The sequence below is a fragment of the Nematocida ausubeli genome (genome assembly GCF_000738915.1).
Source record: "Nematocida ausubeli strain ERTm6 chromosome Unknown supercont2.4, whole genome shotgun sequence".
In the NCBI taxonomy this organism is placed as follows: domain Eukaryota; kingdom Fungi; phylum Microsporidia; genus Nematocida; species Nematocida ausubeli.
Window position 1 is genome coordinate 347,301 of NW_026515637.1, and position 21,332 is coordinate 368,632.

Consider the following 21,332-nt stretch of genomic DNA (forward strand, 5'->3'; position numbering starts at 1 on the left):
ACACAGAGACCTATGCAATCCATACTTAAAGAAGCTAGCACATTACCTTCAAGTCATCATAATATACAGCATCTTCGGGCTTTAGGTTCATTATTGATTTTCTGCACATTATAATTTTCCTTCTTTTCTGGCTTTCTACGTTTGACAGTCATATATCGATCTAGACACTTCAATATTCTATTTTTCTGACTAGAGAGTTTTTCAACTATTTTGGCAATGCACATTTTGTCACTACTCCAGTATATCTGAGCATATGCAGCCAGTACATTAGCTAGGTTAATGTCGGCACTACATCTGAGTAGAATAGAAACAATTTCTACCATAGCTTCTATTGTTATCAATTCGTGATTACTATCTTTAGGTATAGCTTTTCGTATTTCTTTCAAATTATCGTGGATATTTCCCCTCCTGATGCCTATGCAAACAATTAAAAATAGCAAATTCTCTATATTAGACACTGGAGTGCGTATTAGTATATAGCTTAAATTAAGTTCTTGATGAGTTGAAGATTTTATATAGTTTGGTGTGATATAAGTATCTGTTAACAGGCAGTCCACTACACTGAACATAGCTGCATGAATATGTTTAGTTGGCTGCATGCAGTGGAAGCGAAGTGGAGGATTTATATCACTAGAATTAATATTTTCGATTATATAAGGGACAAATACAACATACTCAGGCAGTGTATATCTCTCTATTTTTTCAATGTAATCAAAGAGAATGTATTGAATGAAACTATTTTCTTTAAGTGGCATTTCTAACTCGTTTTTGACTTCTTCTCTTGCCTTTGCTTTAGATTTATCCAACTTTACAACCTTCTTTCCAATTTCTAAATGTGTTATGTCTGCATTAATTAAGTGCACTATTATGGGCTGTGCCTGGTTTTTATATGCATAGTAGATTTGCATGCTTCCATATAGATCAATTTCATTTCCATTAATATGTATCCCGAAAGATATGAAGCTTATAAAGATCTTTCTTTCTCTTTTTCTTTCTGATTCATCCGATTTATATTCATACCATCCTACCAATCCTTTGCATGAAGTACACTGCCGGGAGAGAGAGGCAAATAGAGTTTCTGCGTATTCTTGTATGTCTTCAACAATCCGATCATTAGTAGTTCCACTTATTATCATTGGTAATAATTTTTTCTTAAAAGATTCGATTTTTCTTTTGTTTACTTCATTGTATTCTCCTGCGAGTTGTAAAATTGCTGTCAACACGTTAAGAATCCCTCCAGCAAGAACTTTGTCACCATTCAATTCATTGAATCTCAGATCAGCACTACACAGATCTCTGACTATATTCTTCCATGCTTTCTGAACATCCATAGGTATCTCCTTTCCTGGAAGCAATTTAATACTTTCTAAAGGATTGGTCCTATTTAAATTTTCTTTTACTCCAATTTCTCTATTTAAAATATAAATAGGCAAGGAAGATAATATATTAGAAAAGAAATTCTTTACATTTTTAGAAACATTTTCCATATGGCTAACACTGTATAAAACACAATCTGGATCGTATGCAAAGCAGCAAAACAGCCCAAGCAATGCCGATTCTACATCTGTTAAGAAAACATCTGTTGTTAGATACGTGTCATCACAAATTTGCACATCTACTGTTGTTCTAATAGGTGCGTGCTCTGAATCTGTAAAGGGAAGCAGTCTCTTCTTTTTCGGAACCTCAATAGTACCTTCAAGTTCTTCTATTTTCCTCCAGTATTCAAGTACATTTGAAAGTGAATCGCATTGCATAAAGCATGCCTTAAGGAACTCCTCACTAATGATTTTCTGCTCATCTCTATTTCCCCTTTCACATCTTTTTATATGCTCATCCAGCATCTTGTATACTGTCGTATTAAAGCAAGCAGCGTCTTCTTTAGTTTCCAGATAGTAATATATGTATGATTGTATAAGCCAGCTCTTACTATCACAAAACTCATTTTCCCAAAATTCTTCTTTTTCTTCCGTAGCCATAGAATCTTTTATACCAGATTGAAATATTGGAATCATATGCAAGAAAAACCAGATAACATATATAGTTTTATCTTGACGAACTTCACATTTTGTTTCCTTAGAATTATCTCCTTCCACCTCACGAAAAGAAGCAACCATTTTAAGTCGGAAGTTCTCTGTCTCATGGGCTCCGCCTTTCCATACAAGATGAGGGGTCTTGTTTTCATCATACTTAATGGACAGTGGTATATCTATCTCCTCTGTTCGAAGAAGCAATGCTGCAAGAATTGTGTGTGCATGCTCTTTCACAGGATTGCTTCTCAAGAAAAGAGTAAACGAGTCCTTGCAGTCTTCTTCAGGGTAAATGCTTATCGTTTGATCAGGAGAAGGAAACATATTTATGAGGGCAGTGTAGAGTTCTATTTTATTTTCAGGTACTTTATCGCCATCTGAATAAAACATGTAAGCCTGGTCTTTTGTTGGATCTCTTATAAACTGGTTATTATTTTTGCCAGACATATTATAATATGGATTAATTTCAATATTAAAAAATCTACGTATATGCATATAATCAGTCTTATTGTATACATACAATCCAAATGGACTTAGCGGGCCATATTGATTGACAACCCACTCTATATCCTCCTCTGCATGTACTACCATTTGCTGCAGTTTCTCTGCATCACTTCTCGTTAGTACTGCATAAGCTTGCTGCACAGTAAAAACAAAAAGCACAAAAAGCACTTGTATTGATAGCCCTACAAAGCTTCTTCTAGCACCTTTGGCTTCATAGCGCTTTCCTGCTACATGAAAGCATAATCTTCTGTTTCTCTCGCCATATAAACTCTTTTGGGTTCTACTTTCTGTTTTGTTATCCATATCTAACTTAAATTACAGAGAAAAGTGTTTGTTAAATAGCTTTTGAAAATTAAAAAGCAATTTACAATCACAATTACGTGCGTTAATTAAAAACAATTAACTTTTGTTTTTAATCTCTTTGTCTATCAACATTCTTACAGCCAATTTTCTACATAGACGCACTATACTCTCTATTAATGCTGCAATATTCATATGTTTGTTCCTTGAGGTTTTTCCCAGCTTATGAATGCAGATATATGGTGGCTTTAGGCTGTATACCAATATGCTATGAGAGACTCTGTTTGTTAAAATTAAAATTAATTAATTATTCATATTTCTTCTTTTGACTATATTTTATTTGCTAATTAACTCATATTTCTATTATGGGCTGTATTCTGTTTATTAATTAATTTTTATTTCTATTACGGGTTGTATTTTTCTTATTAGTAATCATGCACTAATGGGCAATTAATTACTAAGTGGTCTATAAATAGACAGCGAGAAATAAAGGATGATGCTGAATGGAAAGGCTAAGCCTAATATCTCATAGAAAACTCAGCTCTAGTAATTATACGAGGTTGGAGAAGATCTCTCGCTATTTAAAGTGCGTACTATTAGATACAATATGTATGGATAACTGTTTACTGCTTGCAAGAGGTATATGTATATAATTGCTCTGCAGTAAGAGAGAATAAAACATTTTTGTAAATTCAAATGGCAGAGTAAGAGATGCACTAGAAGACTATATGCAAATCTGAAATAGAGCTGTATATAGTTTAGCAAAGGAATAAATAGACTTCTTTTATAGCACTGTCTTGTTTTTTAAGTCTGGGCAGAAGAGAGTTATTATATGAACAGAACCATTGTTCAGCCTGTGTAAGCACTAAATGTAATTTGCTGAGCTATAATTAGAGAATATATCTGGAAGTTGAAGAATGTATGTATGTAAGGTAGTTTATTAAAGAGATACACAGTGATATCTATATGTTCTTTGGAGATAGGCATCTTGCAATTGGAGTGGGGACACCTACCTGCATGATATAGGACAGTGCTGCGTCCATGCCTTTTTGCATCTCTGGAGAGCATGTGTGTGAAAAGTCCTCCACAATGTTTCCTTCTAAAATATTCATTTCGCGCTGTTTCTGGAACAGAGGGCTTGTCATGAGAGTTTCCATCATGGCAGCTGGATCTGGAACCGCTGTGGTATTGTGCTCTTCCTCCCCGTCAGTCGCTATGTATTCGCTATCTAGATCCTCGTTGCACTCTGCGTCAGCCTGCTGCACTCTAGCCTCCAGAAGAGCAGACACGCTCTCTGGCTTGGAAAGATTGCTCAGAAGGTCTGTGAACAGATGGGGAACTGGCAAATGGTCTAGAGGCTCCTGTTCAACGTCTTGCAATGCAAGGTCTAGGACGGTTCTGATGTACTTTAGGGCTTGGCAGTAGAAGACAATTGTTCTTTCTGTTCTTGTTCCCTGCTTGTTCTCCTCAAACAAAGTCTTTATAATCGTCTTGTATAGGTCGGTGTATGCTGCCTGCAGTGGCTCATCAGACGAAAGCCAGTGGCTTATGCACTCTGTAGGCTCAAGGGCCTCGGCAACGAGAAACTTAACTACATCTTGGTCCATGTCAGTAGGGGAAGCACTATCTGGAGTAGTATGAAATGCAAGCTCAATGTTCTTCAGTTGCTCGTGCAGATGGTTTCTCTTCTGCTTAAGATAAAAGAGTATAATGCCCGGGGCGTATGAGGCGCATGGCATAAGAGAGGTGTTTTGCACGATGTCCTCTATTTCGCGGATAAACTCAGAGAGGCAGAAAACCACTGAGATGTCGTCCTTAGCAGCCGCCTTTGGAAGGTGTGTCTCTTCTTTTGCGGTCTCTTCTGGAACTGCGGGCTCTTGGGCACTTGCTGCTTCTACTGGGACCAGAGCAGTCTCAGCGTGAGTTACTGGCTCTGCTAGTGCAATGCATGCTGGCTCCTCTGTCACCTCTGCAGGTGCTGGTTCAGGCTCAGGCTCACTTGCACCAGTCTCTGCTGGTACAGGTACATTCGTCTCTGCTGGCTCACTTGCACTAGTCTCCGCTGGCTGTTCTGCCAGATCTACACGGGAGTTGTTCCTAGAGGGGACCGAAGCATAGATGACTTCATCTGGTATTTCCTCTGTCACAGTGTTTGCAGAGCACATGGTGAAAATAGATGCAACTGTGTTGAGCTGGAAGCGCATCGCGTTAGCTGTTACCTTACAAACAGCTTTTGCTTTGCGTCCTACTGATCTGACACGCTTCCTAAGACCTTTCATTTTAGAAGATCTTTCAGGTGCTTCCAATTCATTTTCAGGTATTGAAACTAGTTCCGTCATTTGATAATCCGCAAATGCTCTTCCTATTTATCTTTTTTTCTCTGAAACATAAACACACCGGTTGCTAAGGAGTGCTATGTTTTAAAAATATTGGCCAGTAAATAGACCCTTCCAAATGCATGCCTATTTACTGTGGTAAACAAAGCATATACAAAGAATAAACAAAAGGGAGTTCAGAGTCTATTTTGCATATTTTTTATGCTCGCAGTTTCTGTCTGCTCTGTGCCTTTGGAAGCTTGTATATGCAGAATGTTCTATGAAAATTGCAGAAAAAAATTAATTGTGAGGCCAGAATGCGCTCACAGCATCTGCCTGACAGAAATGAATATTTTAATTTAAAGGCTATAAAAACACATCAGTAAAGTCTGTCTTATTAAACCAGAGAAAACATGTATTTTTATAGAGTTAGTGCGGTGCTATAATGCAGGCAGAGGCACATATTTAGACACAGCGGAGGGCTGGCATAGAGCTTCTCAGCACTATTTATATGTATAAATAGGTGTCGCTTTCCCATAATTGTTAGAATTTAAATAATTTTTTCTATCCATCATATATGAGATTCAAATGTCTTGGGCTGCTCTTAGTAGTATATCAGGCATATGGAAGAATTCCCTTTGAACAGATAATGGTGGCTCAGGATGAAGTTATACTAGATGCAGCGCGAGGGAGCTTATCTATAAATCCAGAAGGGCCGCTGTCTCTGCTAAGAGGATACATATATAACAAGACTAGACTTATGTATAACAAGAGGTTTTTTTCTGCAGGAATCAAAACAGAGTATAAGCTAGCACCCCAAGAAAAAACTAAAAAAACAGTGGGGCAAATACGAAGATATAACTTCACACGAACCCCAAAAAATGACAAGTCGTATTTACCAGAGAGTGCCACAAACAAGTATCAGTCATACATTAGTGAGTACAACAGAAGGCTGATTCTTATGTTTCCTTCTGTAAGCGGGGAGTTATCAATTGAGTCGGGAAAGCAGGACTCGTTTATTGAGTTTCTTCGGTCTGAAAGGGTAAAAGAGAATGCTAGCTACATTCTGGCAGCACTACTTCTTCTTTCAGAAAATGTAGATGTACCTCTGACAATTGAGGGGAAAGGAAAAAGTGTAAAGGAAAAAAAGCTTGTGCTAAGAAAATTTAATGGCGCAGGTGAGTACTTCAACATTGAAATGAAAACACCAGGGAGTAATGCCTGGATGGGTGAGAATAGTAGTGTTGTGCACAATGAGTCTAGAGATATTATATTGTTTTTTATAAAAAACAGAAGGCAGACTTTTTTGGAAAGTAAAAAAATACTTGAAGAGCCTAAGACACTAGAAGAGTTTAATCGTGGATTTTTTCTAAACACACCAAGATTTTTAATTCAAACGTACATATTTGAGTTTATAGATAAGTTAGAGGACGCGCTGGAATTTACAAATGCAGTACATGCTATGCTATGCGATGCACTTCAGCAAGAAAGCCAGAGAGAAAATGCAGAAAACCCCCAACTAGATGAAGATATGTTTAGGAGATTCTTTATACCGGCAACTACGAATAAACACCTAAGCTCAGTAGGCATAATAAAAAGCGTGCAGAAGATCATGGAGATCTCTCTTGACTTTCCATTCACAGACGATGTGCAGCCTCCAAAGTACATTCGAATGAAAAGCTATATACGTAAATTAGACAAATTTGATCCAACCTACATGCAAAAGTATAGTAACTGTGTTGAGACAGCGATACTAAGCATTTTTTGCTCTCTTATATATAACCCAGAAATAAAAAAGTATGAAACAGACCATATAGAAGGTGCATCGAAAGACTTCAAAGAATTTTTTAGAAAGCACAGCAAGCCTTTTAAGGAGATGACGTATGAAATGCACATGCACTGGAGCAAAGTTGTGTCGGACCTGCCATGCAGTAAAATAGTATATCTTAAAAATGGAAATGAGCTTGATACAGGTATTTTGAACATGATGAAAGTGATATCTGTAGTGGTTGGGCAGGATCAGGAGAGTATAGATACGCTTGATGAGCTTACTGAGTGTGTCGAAAAAGGAAGGAATTTGGGCCATGGGTTTGACACTAATATAAAAAATTACATTAGAAAGACTTTTGAGTCTTTGGCCAGAAATAGGCAGTTAAGTATACAGTTTACCGAACTTAAAAGAGAGTCCGCTGAAAATGGGAACAAGGAACTTTTCGGATCTATTAACCTGAAATATATAAAAAACAAGATGGAAAGTCAGTTTAATATAGAAATGTTAAAAGGACATGCAAGGACAAGTATTATTACAAACAGCCGTGCTATAGAGACTGCTAGACTAGAGCAGCTTATTAATATTAGAAACAAGTTTTTCATCAAAGAGGACGGATTTTTAGACTTTTTGGCCAATCACTATCTTAACTATAAGATACAGAGTATAGAAAGAAAAATGTCTTCTATAAAAGCCATGTCTGAGGAGGTTAATCAAATAATGAAGGGTGGCTTCAAAGATATAGACAGAATATTATTATATTGGCAGTTGGAAGCCAATGAGTATAAATTTAATCTGGTGCTGTGTTTTCTACTAGCATTGATGGATGAGAAGCTAACAACAAAACACCCAGCTGTGCGATTTACTTCTAACATAATAGGAAGTGCTCCTCTGGATAATAATTGCGTGCACAAGGATATGCTGGCCAGCTTAGTGTACATAGATGCATACACAGAGTGCTACCCAAATCTAGATCTTCCACCTGAAAGATATGCGGAGATTACAGTGTATACAAGTAGAAGTTTCACGGTATTTAAGTGGATTCTGCTTAACAAAAAGTCTCCAAAGTACTTTATTAAAGCGCTAATAGTATTTATAACATCTAAATACGGAGAAATGGCTCCATATAACCCATTGAAGTTTGAGGGTCTATCCAAGCAGATATTTAGATGTTTATTTATAGAAAATACGACAGAGTATGCAGATGAAGTGGTAGAACTAGTGAAGAAAAGCAAGTTTATGGGCTCATATGATATAAATATTCTAAGACATTCGTGGTTTGCGTATGCGTGTGAAGAAAAAGAAGATTTGCCAGAGCTTATTTACAGTATATACGATTCACTGGAGATAACAGATCATTATAGCGATTTAGGATCTATCCAAATAACAGATAATTATAAGAAGACAAACTCTGTTCTTAGAAGAATGAAAAAAGATCTAAAAAGTAGAGAAGGTGGAAAGGCAAAGTGGAAAGGCATTATTAATTTCTTTAATAGAAGGGAATCTAAGATAAAAAGACTATTTAGACTAAATATAAAAATGTTTTGTTGCTAAAATATTCCCATATAAAAATAAATATAAGCTGTCCATATGTCTCTCTTGTAAATATACACAAATTATTTTTCTATAAAAAAATAACTATTCAAGGCTAGCACGTACTTTTTAATAGAACTTGTGCTATAAGAGAACAGAATTTGACGAGGAGCTTGTTTTTTAGATCTAAAGAGCCTGCTTTATAGAGCGCATTAGGGCCTTGGATATTTAAAAAAGTAGTCCAATGAATGCAGACGTGCCAGACCCTGACATAAAATGCTAAAAACAATTTACTTCTTGAAAATCACTCTCTACGTAGAGCAAATATATAATGCAGAGCTTCTGTGCATACATAGAAGACCATTGTATAAATATTTTCTGAATTTATTTTCTTAAGCACTATGTAAAGTATGCTAGATAGGCTAGATGCCTTAGTGCATGCTGCTGCGGAAATATGCATACTTCTGTATATAAATTGACATGTTGAATTTGCATATATTGTCCATATATGTATGCATACAAGAAGAAAAAGAAAGGCTTATGAGGGTGTGCTTGTTTATATTTGGCTTTATTTCCTGTGCGCTTAAATACTAATGCTATAAATATGTGAGAGATGCAGATCGTTTAGCTCTCTCTACTTACTTTGATTTTGACTTTCGGTCTCTTCCATGATCCTTCTTTGCAGATTTCGTTCCCTGTTTTCCCTTTTTAAACTCTTTGATCTTCTTTCCCACGCCTTCTTCCTTCATATCCATAGCAGCCTCTCGTTTGGCCTGATCAACACTATCAACTAGGCTGTATATCAGCTCACTTGACACAGAATATTCATCCATTTTCTTGTTCAGCTTGACCTCTAGCTTTCTAAAATCATCCACATCATACTGCGTAACAAGTGTAATAGAGCTCCCTACTTCACCTGCACGCCCTGTGCGCCCAATTCTGTGAATGTATTCCTTGTGGCCATCTGGCATATCATAGTTTATAATGACTTTGATGCCATCCATATCCATTCCTCTAGCTACTACGTCAGTTGATATAAGAATTGAGTGCTTTCCTCTCCTAAACATCTCTATCGTTTCAGTCCTGATATCCTGAGTTTTGTTTCCATGGATGCTGCAGACAGACTCTCCAAGGAATCGAAGGATTCTTTCTATTCTCTCTGCCGTGATGCACGTCTTAACAAAAACAATGCACTTTCTAGACCCAAGGTTGTGCACAATACTGTATAAGTACATCTCCTTATACTTCTGCGGAAGATAGATGTATTGCTGCAAGATGTTCTCTGGAATACCTTCATCTTTCTGCACGTTGTACAGCAAAGGATTATTCATTCTCTTTTCCTTAAAGGCATTAACACGTTTTGTTAAGGTGGCACTGAAAAGGAATGTGTACTTTGGGGATATCATCTCCAGTATGTTGTTTATGTCCCCATCAAAGTCGTTGTCTAAAAGCCTGTCGCATTCATCTAACACAAGATATTTGAACGAGGAGACAGATATTCCTTTGGTGTTCCGCAGGTGGTGGTTAATTCTTCCTGGAGTACCAATGACAATATGCGGCCTGGCTGCCAGACTTTTCCCTTGGCTAAGCAGATCCGTTGCTCCTATAAGCAGGCTAGTACGAAGACCTATCTCTGCCCCAATATCCGCGAGAACGGCATGCACCTGCTGTGATAACTCTCTTGTTGGAAGAATAACCATAGCATAGAAGTATTTGTCGTCCTGCAACAAAGTGTGCATAATAGGCAGCAAATATGCTAGTGTTTTCCCTGTTCCTGTGTTTGATATTGCCAAGATACTCTGCCTGTTGACTAGATTGGTGAGCATGAGCTTCTGTATCTCTGTTGGCTGGGTAATTCCCTTTTTAGCAAGTGCCTCAACAAGCGAGGTGTCAAGCGTGTACTCTGCAAATGTCTTTTTTTCTTCTGGCATAAAACTAACTTGTAAAAATTTTATGCGCCTCCGTTATGTTTCTATGCACTAACTCTGAAGTGGCATGTTCCGATAGAAATTCTTGCAGCCCGCCCTATGAAGGGTATCTGAGAGAAGCCGTAAACTAACTATTTTAAAAGAGAGTGTAGGTGCATGAAGTCAAAAAGAAAAAGAAAGATATCCACTGGCTGACAAGACACAGACGTAATTGGTGATGTGTAGAATTGAAGCATGCTATTCGTCTATTTGGAGAGAAATAACCAATTGAAAAAAGAGAAATGTCCAATTGAAAGCATTATTTTTTCCCATGGCAATATAAAAATAGTATCAGGCTGCCCCTTTATGGATAGCAAGGAAGATGAGAACAAAGATGTTTCTAATATTCTGGAAAAGCCAGGTCAGCAGTTAAAGAAGCTGGTGACAAAGCCTGCACAGGGGCGAGACACAAAGATAGATGAAGACTCTGAGAAAAGTGATGACGACTCAACGCATCAAATAACCCATGGGGAAGAAATACTTGAGGCAGTGAAAGAAGAAAACAAACTGAAGAAGGAAAGGAGCAAGCGCAACAAAAGAAAGGTTTTGGACGATCTTGATAGCAAAGAGCAATTTTCTTTTTTTAACATCCTTGCGTACATTGAGACAAGTATGTCTGGTTTCTACTTCTATCTAGCCACTCTCTCGTATCTTATAGTTGGGTGCTTTGCAATTATGGTATGGCCATGTGCAGTTCTTCTTATAGAGAAATCCCATGTGCCAAATATTTTTAAGCCAATTTCTAAGTACAGTGGAATAACAGCCTCTCAGATTAACTTCAAGCTTGGGCTGTTTCTGTGTGCTGTGTTTTTGAGTTATGTTGTGATATATCTGATCGCGAATCGGGTTGTGTTCATATATGCAATGATCTGCGACATTATCAATCACAAGATAAGCAGCGATGGGAAGATCATTCTGTTCATCATTGATGATATAAAACAGATTATTGCGCTGCTTGGCGTGAGTATCTCTGCAGTCATTTACTGTAACATATTCATGGAGGAGTACTCTTTGACTAAAATGGAAGTGCGTGGGTATGGAAGGCTGGGCGGATACTCTGTGTGTGCATCCTTTTTGCTTATGTTTTTCATTCTGGAGAAGTTTTGCCTAAAGCTTGCTGTTGCGTACTGCGGAAATAACGTATTCTCTGGAAGAATTGGGGACGTCAATCTGAAGACATCAATACTCAGAAGGCTTGCCCAGTACTCACAGGCAATAAATGTAAGAGGAGGAAGTGATCTAGGATCAGAGATGCTGGAAGGCATTGAGATTACAAACACCTTTTTGGTGCACTTTCCAGACTTCAAGATAAAGTCAAAAGTGCAGTGCGAGGAGATTGTGTATGAGATTTTATCAAGAGTGTCTCCAGGAGAGATCTCAGAAGATGCTTCAAATTCGTCCCAAGGCGCATCAGACCCGCGGCTGAATCTGCACATCACAATTGACAATATAAGAGAGGCCTTTAATACGCAGTGGATGGATATTTGGAAATACTTGGAAGAGCATGAGTATGTAAAGGAAATCAATGGAAATTCTGTCATCACTGGAAAAAGCCTTTTGGATATGGCAACTTCAGTGTACGGCGAGAAAATAGACTTGAAAAGAACCCTGTATGACAGAGACAAGATACTTGGGGCCCTGGACAATATTCTGCAGGTAATTGCCCTTATTCTTACTCTTATGATCAGTACGCCCTTTATTGGGTATGACCCAGTGAAGACTCTTGCTGGTTTTGTGCCTCTGCTTATGAGTTCAGGATGGCTGTTCGCTGACATTATTAAGGATGTCTTTAATAACTTCATCTTTTTGCTGCACGAGCATGCCTTTGATGTTGGGGATAAAGTACTTCTGAAGGATAATGAATTCACTGTTCTCAGAATAGACCTTATGTATAGCACATTCACCTCGAAGGGAGGCACTGTGTGCTACATTCCAAACAAAGAGCTGATAAAAGAGTCAATCTTTAACATACGGAGAAGTGATATACAGACAGAGCTAGTGGTGTTTATAATAAAGGATGAAATATCCATTGAGAAGCTGGATGAGATCAAGGAGAAGATAATAAATATATTGAAGAGAAAGGAGCTCGACAGCAAGAAGCGCATCGGCATACAGGATTATGAAACAAAGTCGCAGACCACTGTAGTCACATTCAGAATCGAGTATCTGTGCAACTTCAGGGACCCTGAGCCAAAGTTCACACGAAGACACATTCCTTTGGAAATTATTCAAAAAGGTATTATTTCTGCTGGCTGTTCATACATGGAGCAGAAAGCACAGAGCACTGTATAAAATAAAGAATACTTTCTATTTAAGCATGCAAGCATCTATATGTTTGCTAGTTTTATTGCAGCTATATATCTATAATCACAATAAGCCTGTATATCTAGCTGAAATTGCGTATAGACAGCAGCCATACAAGTTTAAATAATATGCAGCACAGAATAATGAGGGACTTCTGTAAATTTACTTTACACAGATACATCCATAGGCAGACAGCACACTCATATATTTTATGCACCACAAGGTTACTAATTTATTTAGAAGATTAGCCACATTATGCAGTATATAGCACCCATCTCTCTTAGAGAATTATAGACTAGATATTTCAAAAGCAGTCAGCAGTGAGTACTAGCTATAAATTACAGCATATTTTAAATTTTTTATGATTGACTTAAGCCTGCTCAGAAATAAAGACACACGGAAATTGGTCATGGAGAGTGAGTCCAACAGATTCCGAGGAACAGAAAGGGCTGCAAAAGTGGTAGATATGATAGAAGAAAGAATAAAAATAAGATATACTATGGAGCAGCTGAATAAAGAAATGAATAACCTCACGCGAGAAACAATGAAGTACTTCAAGGTCAAAAAAGAAGAAACTCCAGAAGAGAAGAAAAACAAAGAGGAACTTTTGGCAAAGATAGCAGAGGTGAAGGGGAAGAAGGCAGCATGCGCAGTGGAGCTAAACATAAAAGAAGAGGAAACAAACAATGTGGCCAGAGAAATAGGAAACATTCTGGACAAGAGTGTCTTCATTCATGATGACGAGGACAACAACCCAGTTATCACGCAGACTGAGAAAAGAGACAAAGAGTTCTGGCCAAAGGAACTTCTTTCGTACGACCAAGTGCTTGATAAGCTGGGGGTTGTGGACACAGAAAGAGGCACAAAAATAGCAGGGCACAGAGGATACTTTTTAAGAGGAGCTGGTGTGGTGCTTACACAGAGTCTTATTCGGTATGCAATGGACTTCCTGCGTAAAAGCGACTATACTCTGATACAGACGCCTTTTATGATGAGTAGAGAGTCCATGAAGAAAACATCACAGCTAAGCGACTTTGACGACCAGCTGTACAAAATAGATGGAACCAACGACCTCTATCTAATAGCAACCTCTGAGCAGCCTCTCTCTGCCCAGCATGAAGGAGAGTGGCTGAAGGAGTCAGAGCTCCCAATCAAGTACTGCGGGTACTCAACGTGCTTCAGAAAGGAGGCAGGTGCGCACGGAAAAGACAACAGAGGAATATTCCGAGTCCATCAGTTTGAAAAGATCGAGCAGTTTTTGATTACATCCCCAGAGGAAAGTGAAAATGAGTTCAATAAGATGGTTGACAGATCAAAGGCATTCTATGACTCGCTGGGACTTTCCTACAGAGTTGTGTCAATTGTGTCTGGTGCTTTAAATAATGCAGCTGCAATCAAGTATGATCTGGAGGCTCTCTTCCCTGCCTCCCAGAGATATAGAGAGCTAGTTTCATGCTCTAACTGCACAGACTACCAGAGCAGAGATCTGAATGTGCGATACCGGCCAAACGAAAGCACTGAAGAGAAACAGTTTGTTCACATGCTGAATGGAACCCTCTGTGCTATCCAAAGAACTCTTTGCTGTCTGGTAGAGAACTATCAAACAGAAGGAGGCCTGATTGTTCCTGAAGTTCTAGTGCCATACGTTGGCGAGTCCTTCATTCCCTTTGTTCGAGAGTAGTCTGCAGGCTGACTGCGTGCAAGGAAAAGCAGCTGAAAGCAAGCATGGCAGTGAAGAAGCCAAAATACAAATTCGGGTTATTCAGATATTATGTTTTCAAGTAAATAGCTTATCGTTATATTATGCTAGGGCTTTATTATAAGTTAGTCGCTGTCTACTGGCTTGTTTTTGTTTTTCTTTGTTTTCACTTTGCGAGCAAATAGTGACTTGTCTCCTCTCTTTACAACCTCTGCATGGGAAAGCTTTGAGTTCCCTATGACTGTTAGCTCCATCTCTTTATCTGTGATGTTTTTGATGTATTTCCGGAAGGAAGGTCTCTCCAGCTCAGCAATTGCAAGGAGCTCTTTTATGACCATGCCCTTCTTGGAAGATCCAGGAAGAAGTCTGCACTTCTTTCCAGCAAGATATTTATACGGGCCCACAACAGGAATTGCATACTCAACTGCCTCCTCCTCCTGGGGATCAGCTGTAAAACCTGTTACCTTTCTGTTGTCATCAGATATAGTTATCTCTTCGTCTTCTATCTTGTATATCAGCGAAAACCCGTACTCTAGCCTGGTTGGATGGTAGAACTCTTTCTTGCCTGTGATCATGAAGCTTCCGTGTGTTAAGTACTCACCTGCAGGCGCTGTTTTACTGACCTGATCACCCCGCACGCAATACACCTCTGTGATAAGATTATTCTCCCATGCCTTGGAGAGGTGCATGGCCATTGAGGCTGCAATCTCTTTTGTGTGATCCGTTGCATGCTCCCCAACGATTACACTTGACCCTCCCCTGATATCTGCGTGGAAGTAATAGTCTGTATCCAGCAGATACTTTTTAACTAGAATTTCATTCTGCTTTGAGTCTCTTCCTGCTATAATGAGGTCTGAGTCTTTTGTGATAAACCATCTGAACTTCTCAAACCAGAAGGGATTTCTCTCAATCTTTTCAATTTTCTCGACCTTACTTGCTATCTCAACTTCTTTATGCTTGCTCTCATCCAAAGCCTTTCTTGTTTTCTTAAGCTTTTCTTCTATTTTCTTTGCCTTTTGGTAGAGCATGTTAATCTGCTCGAATATTGACTTTGTATAGTCAATGGAGACTGCTTTTTTGTCCAGTGTCAGATCGACTGTTTTATTCCCAAAGTTGACCTTTTTGATGATCTGCGCAGTCGGGTTCGTATCTTTTTCTGTTTCTCTGAATCTCTCAAACTCCTTTTCAGAGAGGCTTGCTGCATTTGCTGCCTCAATCACTGAAATGACATTCTTTACCTCTGTCTGATTTTCTGAAAGAAGCTCTGCCTTGTCCTTCAGAATTGTCATTTCTTCAATCTTCTTATGCAGATCCCTTTCCTGTGCCTCTCTTATTTTCCTCTGCTTCTTTTGGGAGGCTGTCTCTGTTATCTCCTGCACATTAAACACTGCATCCATGGCAGCCCCAAACCCTTCAAACTCTTGTATTTTCTGCCCGGGATTGGGATACTTCTCTTTCCACGGCGAAAACATAGTTGGCTTCTCTCCATCATAGTACACCACACCGTAGTCCCCAACACTTGTCAGCTTATTAAAGACTTCTGTAAAGAAGTGGTTAAATACCTCTATGAATTCAGTGGACTTATTTTCTATCTCTTTCTCTATGAGTGCCAGCTGCAGAGGAGTATCCATCCCTAGCTTTTCCCTGAACACAACAGACATATCTGCAATTACATCATCTACCACACGCCCTGAAAGCGACAGAAAGTTAGAGATCTTTTTCTTTAACGTGTCTCCTTTCACATAGCAAAACCTATCTATGTCTAACGTAAGCTCTGGCTGATTCACGGGATACACTCCCTCCTTTACTATTCCCAAGTGCTCAACTGGCCTCAGCAGATTTATAATGTTCAGTTCTTCATCTGTCAGGATTATATTTCCATTCGCATACATCTCCACAATAAGCAGTCTGCACCCCTTTCCAGACCGTATCTTTATAACAGCCACCCTGTCAAACCCTAACTGCGTAATCTTCTCAACCCGATAGTTGCTTATTTCCCGGCGCAAATAAAGTGCAAGTGGGGTCAAATTGACCTTCTCATAGCTCTTGTGTGTCAAATGGAACTTACTTGGTGGGTCTATCAGCAGCTGGTCTTTGTTGCTGAATTTAATAAGAATTGCCTTTTTGCTTGTGCTGTACACTGTTTTTATGTGGCATCCATTGATCTTCTCAAGCTCATTTACCCCCGCTCTGATGTCAAGCCAAGATAGTCTTCCCTTCATATAAAAATAATAAAAGAATAGTTTAAATGCGTTACTACAGGGCTTTCTGTCTAAATTTGCTGTCCACTAGCAATTATGCAGACTACACAATCACACAGAAAAGCCACTCAACTGCGCATTACAAAGCATTGCCTGAATAGTGCAATAATTCTGTATAGAAATGCGTATTTATTGTATCTTTAAAGTGCAGTCAGCACCATACTCTTTTTCTTTACATTAAGTCTTTGTTCTTGTAGAGTGAAAATCCATACTGTATTTCTTTATCTTGAACTTACTGCTTTTATTCTGGATCCTGAAAATGTGGTAGCTTGCTGCTTTATCTTTAGTTATAGCGTATTCAGATATGCATTTATCCACTTCTTTCCTTGTGGGCTCCCTTGAATATTTGAAAGCAAAGCTGCATAGTACAGAGACTCAGAATATATGTACCAGACACATGCAGTGGCATACGTAACCCATCCTAGTGATATAAGCATCTTAATATATCCTTCAAAGCCATCTGCATATTGTGTGGTAAAGGCAGTAGCTATTAAAAGCGGCAGCAGAACAAAAAAAATAATAGATGTGGATAGTTTTTCTGTTGTTTGCCCACTGTGTGTAGTGCTAAATGAGCTTATATACGGATAGTCACTGTTCCCTTCTATTTCTTTAATAAACGCAACAACCTCATGCGGTTCCTTCTCCAGAAGAGTGGACATTGCTACTATGGAGGATATTCCTATCTTTCTATAAAATATTATGTTCTTGAAGAATCTATTTCCTATATCACTTAAAAGGCTCTCTAGCATGGTGCTTATGGAAAGTATTTTTACGAAAAACTCGCACACTGCAGATACCGGATTTATAACTGCCATAAACACTATGACACCGATATTTTTCACAACTAGCTTTGTTATCAAGCGATAGAAGCTTTGTGAGCCTGAATTAATCTTCAAATAGAAGGTGACCACGCAGGCAGACATAAATGTGTACAGCCCGCAGTAGTAAGTAACCAAACAGTACAGATTCTTAATGAAAAAGGATGTGTATGTCATGCTAACTGGGTGCACGCAGAAGAACACAATCACAGAGGTGAAAAAGATGAAAAGAAAGTTTGCAGCGTAGAAGAGAAGATGAAAGTCATAGAATGTCATGTCTCGCTCATCCATTTCCATCTCTATTGATATGGACAGAATGTAGTTCTCCACTGGAAGCCTTGACACCCGGGCTGAAACTATCTTTAGAATGTACTCAGAGTATATGCCAATTTGAATCAACAAGCACGAAAAAAACAGCATGGTGTAGTACTTCCCAGCTAGACACATGTATATGATAGATCCTAGCACAATTGCATTACAAAGAACTATAAGCATAAGAAATCTGACTAGAATTATGTTGCTCACTGGCCTTGTGTGTGCTATCACAGAGGGAGGGGATTGAATGTACACAGAAAAGAACACAAACATTGTAATAATAGTAAAAATCACTAAAGGATTTGAGAGTATGCCGAATGGAGTGCAGCTGCAGCAATCAGAATACACAGATGCAGCAAAATTTACAGTTGCAATTGCATAATAAATCACCCATGGGCAAGTGTTTTTTAGTTTTTGAATCTGAGAGGCCTTTTCCACATGCATAAACAAATTAAAAAAATAATTAGAAATACTATACGTGAAAACCAAGATATTACACATGTAGCTAAGATATAATCCAAACAAAAAATGAAAATATTTGGTAGATAGCAGCATATGATTATCCTATACCTAATTCGGGTTATATTCGTGTTATATCAGGCTATGCTGGCGTTTAGTTACTATGTGTAGTACTTATGTCTGGATTTCCGGTACTTGAGTTTTGTGCACTTCTTGGGGCAGAAGCTTCTATCACGCAGTGCCATGATATTCGGGTTATATCGGGTTATTCAGGCCATGCATGTGTGCTGCAGAATCAGAAAAATAATAAGATGCAAACAAAGACATGCAAGCATGCAGTTAAAATAAAGGAAATATAGATGTGCCTGTGTGTTTCAAGGTGGCTAAAAGAAGGGTTCTCTTAGATTTCTATAAGATAGATTTTGAAAGGCAGGAGTGTTTATTTACGATCTATCTTTCAAGGCTGTCATGTTAAATGAAGATGACTTGTGCTTTGAGTGCAGCAGATTTACGAAGTTGTTCATATTTGCCTTAAAAAGAGGGCTGATTTTCTTGAAGAGAGAGAATATTTGCTCTGGTGAGGAGGGCTGCTCTTTTATAAATCTAACCAGCTGTCTGTCTGTCATGAGGAACTGTGGACTTTCATCTTCTTGTTTTGCTATGAAGTCCCTGAGCATAACTATTTTTACAAGCGACTCTGTTGGCTCTATCCCCTTAGCAAGCAGAAACTCTTCTGGTGTAAGAGGCTCCTGGACTGCCTCCACTCCATATTTATATCCGGACACAAACTCCTTCTCTGTGCACCTGCTGATCATGCCTGCTGCTGCAAGTAGAAGGTATCCAACTTGTTCTGTCAGATCTGTATACATTTCGTCTGAAACCGGCTTGTACCTCCAGTCCATGAGCTGCAACTTCTTTCTGACCTGCCTTCCTGTTGAATAGAATACTGCCCTGCCTAGATTTCTGATAGGCTCTTCTGGGTATCCATGCAGGCTTAGCAGATCAATGTAAGAGACCACTGTGTACTGCAGGTCCTTTCTTAGCCAGGCAATCTTCTCTGACGCTTTATAGAATACTTTGACAATTGACGGCTCACTCCAGAAGGTAAGCAGCTTGGAGTGGTTTCTTAGCTCTATCATGTCAAATATGTATACGCTTTCAAGAGTTGCCACCTGGATGTAGCAAGTGAATCCGCTGTAGCTTCTAAATTTATGTGTCTTTATGTCGACCCCAATGATCTTCTCTTGCATAATATGCGAGTTTGCCATTTCGCACTCCTCTTCTGTTTTTATGTAGTAAATAATCGGGGTTATGTCTGCAGCAGAGTCAACATTCTTTAATGCATTGTACGCCTGCTTTAAGACATCTGATTGCACTTCCATTTCCTTTGCACCTGGCAGGCCTCCCTCCCTCTGCTGCGCACTATCTCTTGCTGCTGATGTGCTCTCTGCGCTTTTCGCTTGCTTTGAAAAACAAAACCCTTCAGACTTCATTGCGTACGTGTCTTTCCTGCTTTTAAAGTTTATTTGGGGCCGAGGAATATTCTTTGACAGAACAAACCTCTTCTTGGACTGGGACTGAATAAGAATTGTTGTTTGCTCCGGGAGAATGCTCTCTTCTTCTGCAGTTTCGGTGCTGACACACTTTTTGTGAATATCTTCCAAAATCTCCTCTATTTGCTTGAGAAGACTCAGTGGCTCAATTGATAGCTCTTTGTCAATCTCTTCTATCAGCTCCTGGCAGTGGCCCTTTCTCTCGGCAATCTCCAGATCTGGCAAAACAAGCTTTTCCTGGCCTATCATGCTGCTGTACTTAGTCAGAGTTTGCAAAAGTCTTTCGGCAGCCTGCGGTAGAAGCATAAAAATATAAAAAATTTGTAGAATAAGTTGCAGAAATGAACGCACAAAAGAAAAAAGAAGCAGCGCAAAAGCCAGTTGTAAAATTTGGAAGAACAAACACGCATAACCTTACCATGGGAATTGTAGGGCTTCCAAATGTAGGAAAGTCTTCTCTCTTTAATTCCATGACAGGCCTCCAGGTGCCAGCATCCAACTACGCCTTCTGCACAATTGACCCATCCGAGGCAAAGGTGTGCATAAAGGATAAGAGGTTTGATGACCTATGCAAAATATTCAAGCCAAAGAAAACAACCCCTGCCTACCTCACAGTGTTTGACATTGCTGGGCTAGTAAAGGGCGCCTCAGAAGGGCTTGGTATGGGAAATAGTTTCCTAGAGAACATTAGACAGGTGGATGGAATCTTTCACGTTGTAAGGTGCTTTAATGACGATTCCATTGCGCACGTAGATGACGTAGTTGATCCTGTCAGAGACTGCATGGTGATTAGAGAGGAGCTCCGCCTGAAGGACTTAACAGACGCAAAGAAAAGGCTTGAAATGGCGAAAAAGGAGCTTAGGTCAAAGCCCTCCGATAAGTACTTCAAGATATACATGGAGGGTCTGGAGAAGCTGGTTTCTGGTCTGGAGGCAGGAAAGGATGCCCGGTTCATTGACTTTACCTCTGACGAGATAAAGATGCTCAAGCCGTTGAACCTAATAACTGCAAAGAATGTGGTCTATCTGGCTAACATAAGCGCAGATAAGTACAGACAGAAAAAGCCCACTTCTTTGGCAGTGAAGCTGAAGAAGCACCTGATGGAGACAGACCCGGATGCACCTTGCATTCTAGTGTGTGCAAGCATTCCAATAGAGGAGTCTACCGAGTACCTGGACAAAGCCATCACAGCAGGATATAAGACCCTTGATCTTAGCACGTTCTTCACATGCGGCCCTGAAGAAGTGCGCTGCTGGACCATTAGAGAAGGCACTCTAGCACCAGATGCAGGAGCAGTCATTCATACAGACTTTAGAACAGGCTTTGTTGCGGTAGATGTAATGACGTACAATGACATAATAGAGCACGGAAGTGAGCAGGAGCTTAAGGCCAAGGGCCTGTGCCGAATGAAGGGAAGAGACTACCCCGTAGTAGATGGAGACATTCTCCACTTCCGTGCTGGTAGAGTTAATAAAAAGTAACCTCTGTCGTAAATATGCATTTATTTTG

General features: G+C 39.3%; 10 protein-coding genes across 10 annotated transcripts; 4 read left to right on the forward strand and 6 right to left on the reverse strand.

Moving 5' to 3' along the window:
- Positions 1 to 56: 56 nt before the first annotated feature.
- NESG_01757 (uncharacterized protein) lies at positions 57 to 2,834 on the reverse strand (the record flags this gene model as incomplete). Its single annotated transcript, XM_053049378.1, has 1 exon — positions 57 to 2,834. The coding sequence occupies one exon, from the start codon at positions 2,832 to 2,834 to the stop codon at positions 57 to 59; it is 2,778 nt and encodes a 925-aa protein (XP_052904328.1).
- A 959-nt stretch (positions 2,835 to 3,793) lies between these two features.
- Positions 3,794 to 5,170, reverse strand: NESG_01758 (uncharacterized protein; the record flags this gene model as incomplete). Its single annotated transcript, XM_053049379.1, has 1 exon — positions 3,794 to 5,170. One exon carries the CDS (start codon positions 5,168 to 5,170, stop codon positions 3,794 to 3,796), a length of 1,377 nt encoding a protein of 458 aa, XP_052904329.1.
- A 553-nt stretch (positions 5,171 to 5,723) lies between these two features.
- Positions 5,724 to 8,468, forward strand: NESG_01759 (uncharacterized protein; the record flags this gene model as incomplete). Its single annotated transcript, XM_053049380.1, has 1 exon — positions 5,724 to 8,468. One exon carries the CDS (start codon positions 5,724 to 5,726, stop codon positions 8,466 to 8,468), a length of 2,745 nt encoding a protein of 914 aa, XP_052904330.1.
- Positions 8,469 to 9,085: 617 nt separating this feature from the next.
- Positions 9,086 to 10,378, reverse strand: NESG_01760 (uncharacterized protein; the record flags this gene model as incomplete). Its single annotated transcript, XM_053049381.1, has 1 exon — positions 9,086 to 10,378. One exon carries the CDS (start codon positions 10,376 to 10,378, stop codon positions 9,086 to 9,088), a length of 1,293 nt encoding a protein of 430 aa, XP_052904331.1.
- Positions 10,379 to 10,609: 231 nt separating this feature from the next.
- Positions 10,610 to 12,706, forward strand: NESG_01761 (uncharacterized protein; the record flags this gene model as incomplete). Its single annotated transcript, XM_053049382.1, has 1 exon — positions 10,610 to 12,706. One exon carries the CDS (start codon positions 10,610 to 10,612, stop codon positions 12,704 to 12,706), a length of 2,097 nt encoding a protein of 698 aa, XP_052904332.1.
- A 373-nt stretch (positions 12,707 to 13,079) lies between these two features.
- On the forward strand, positions 13,080 to 14,399 carry NESG_01762 (seryl-tRNA synthetase; the record flags this gene model as incomplete). Its single annotated transcript, XM_053049383.1, has 1 exon — positions 13,080 to 14,399. One exon carries the CDS (start codon positions 13,080 to 13,082, stop codon positions 14,397 to 14,399), a length of 1,320 nt encoding a protein of 439 aa, XP_052904333.1.
- Positions 14,400 to 14,542: 143 nt separating this feature from the next.
- Positions 14,543 to 16,639, reverse strand: NESG_01763 (uncharacterized protein; the record flags this gene model as incomplete). The annotated part of the gene is made up of 1 exon (XM_053049384.1): positions 14,543 to 16,639. One exon carries the CDS (start codon positions 16,637 to 16,639, stop codon positions 14,543 to 14,545), a length of 2,097 nt encoding a protein of 698 aa, XP_052904334.1.
- Positions 16,640 to 16,965: 326 nt separating this feature from the next.
- On the reverse strand, positions 16,966 to 18,255 carry NESG_01764 (uncharacterized protein; the record flags this gene model as incomplete). The annotated part of the gene is made up of 1 exon (XM_053049385.1): positions 16,966 to 18,255. One exon carries the CDS (start codon positions 18,253 to 18,255, stop codon positions 16,966 to 16,968), a length of 1,290 nt encoding a protein of 429 aa, XP_052904335.1.
- Positions 18,256 to 18,713: 458 nt separating this feature from the next.
- On the reverse strand, positions 18,714 to 20,129 carry NESG_01765 (uncharacterized protein; the record flags this gene model as incomplete). Its single annotated transcript, XM_053049386.1, has 1 exon — positions 18,714 to 20,129. The coding sequence occupies one exon, from the start codon at positions 20,127 to 20,129 to the stop codon at positions 18,714 to 18,716; it is 1,416 nt and encodes a 471-aa protein (XP_052904336.1).
- A 35-nt stretch (positions 20,130 to 20,164) lies between these two features.
- On the forward strand, positions 20,165 to 21,304 carry NESG_01766 (uncharacterized protein; the record flags this gene model as incomplete). The annotated part of the gene is made up of 1 exon (XM_053049387.1): positions 20,165 to 21,304. One exon carries the CDS (start codon positions 20,165 to 20,167, stop codon positions 21,302 to 21,304), a length of 1,140 nt encoding a protein of 379 aa, XP_052904337.1.
- Positions 21,305 to 21,332: the final 28 nt, after the last annotated feature.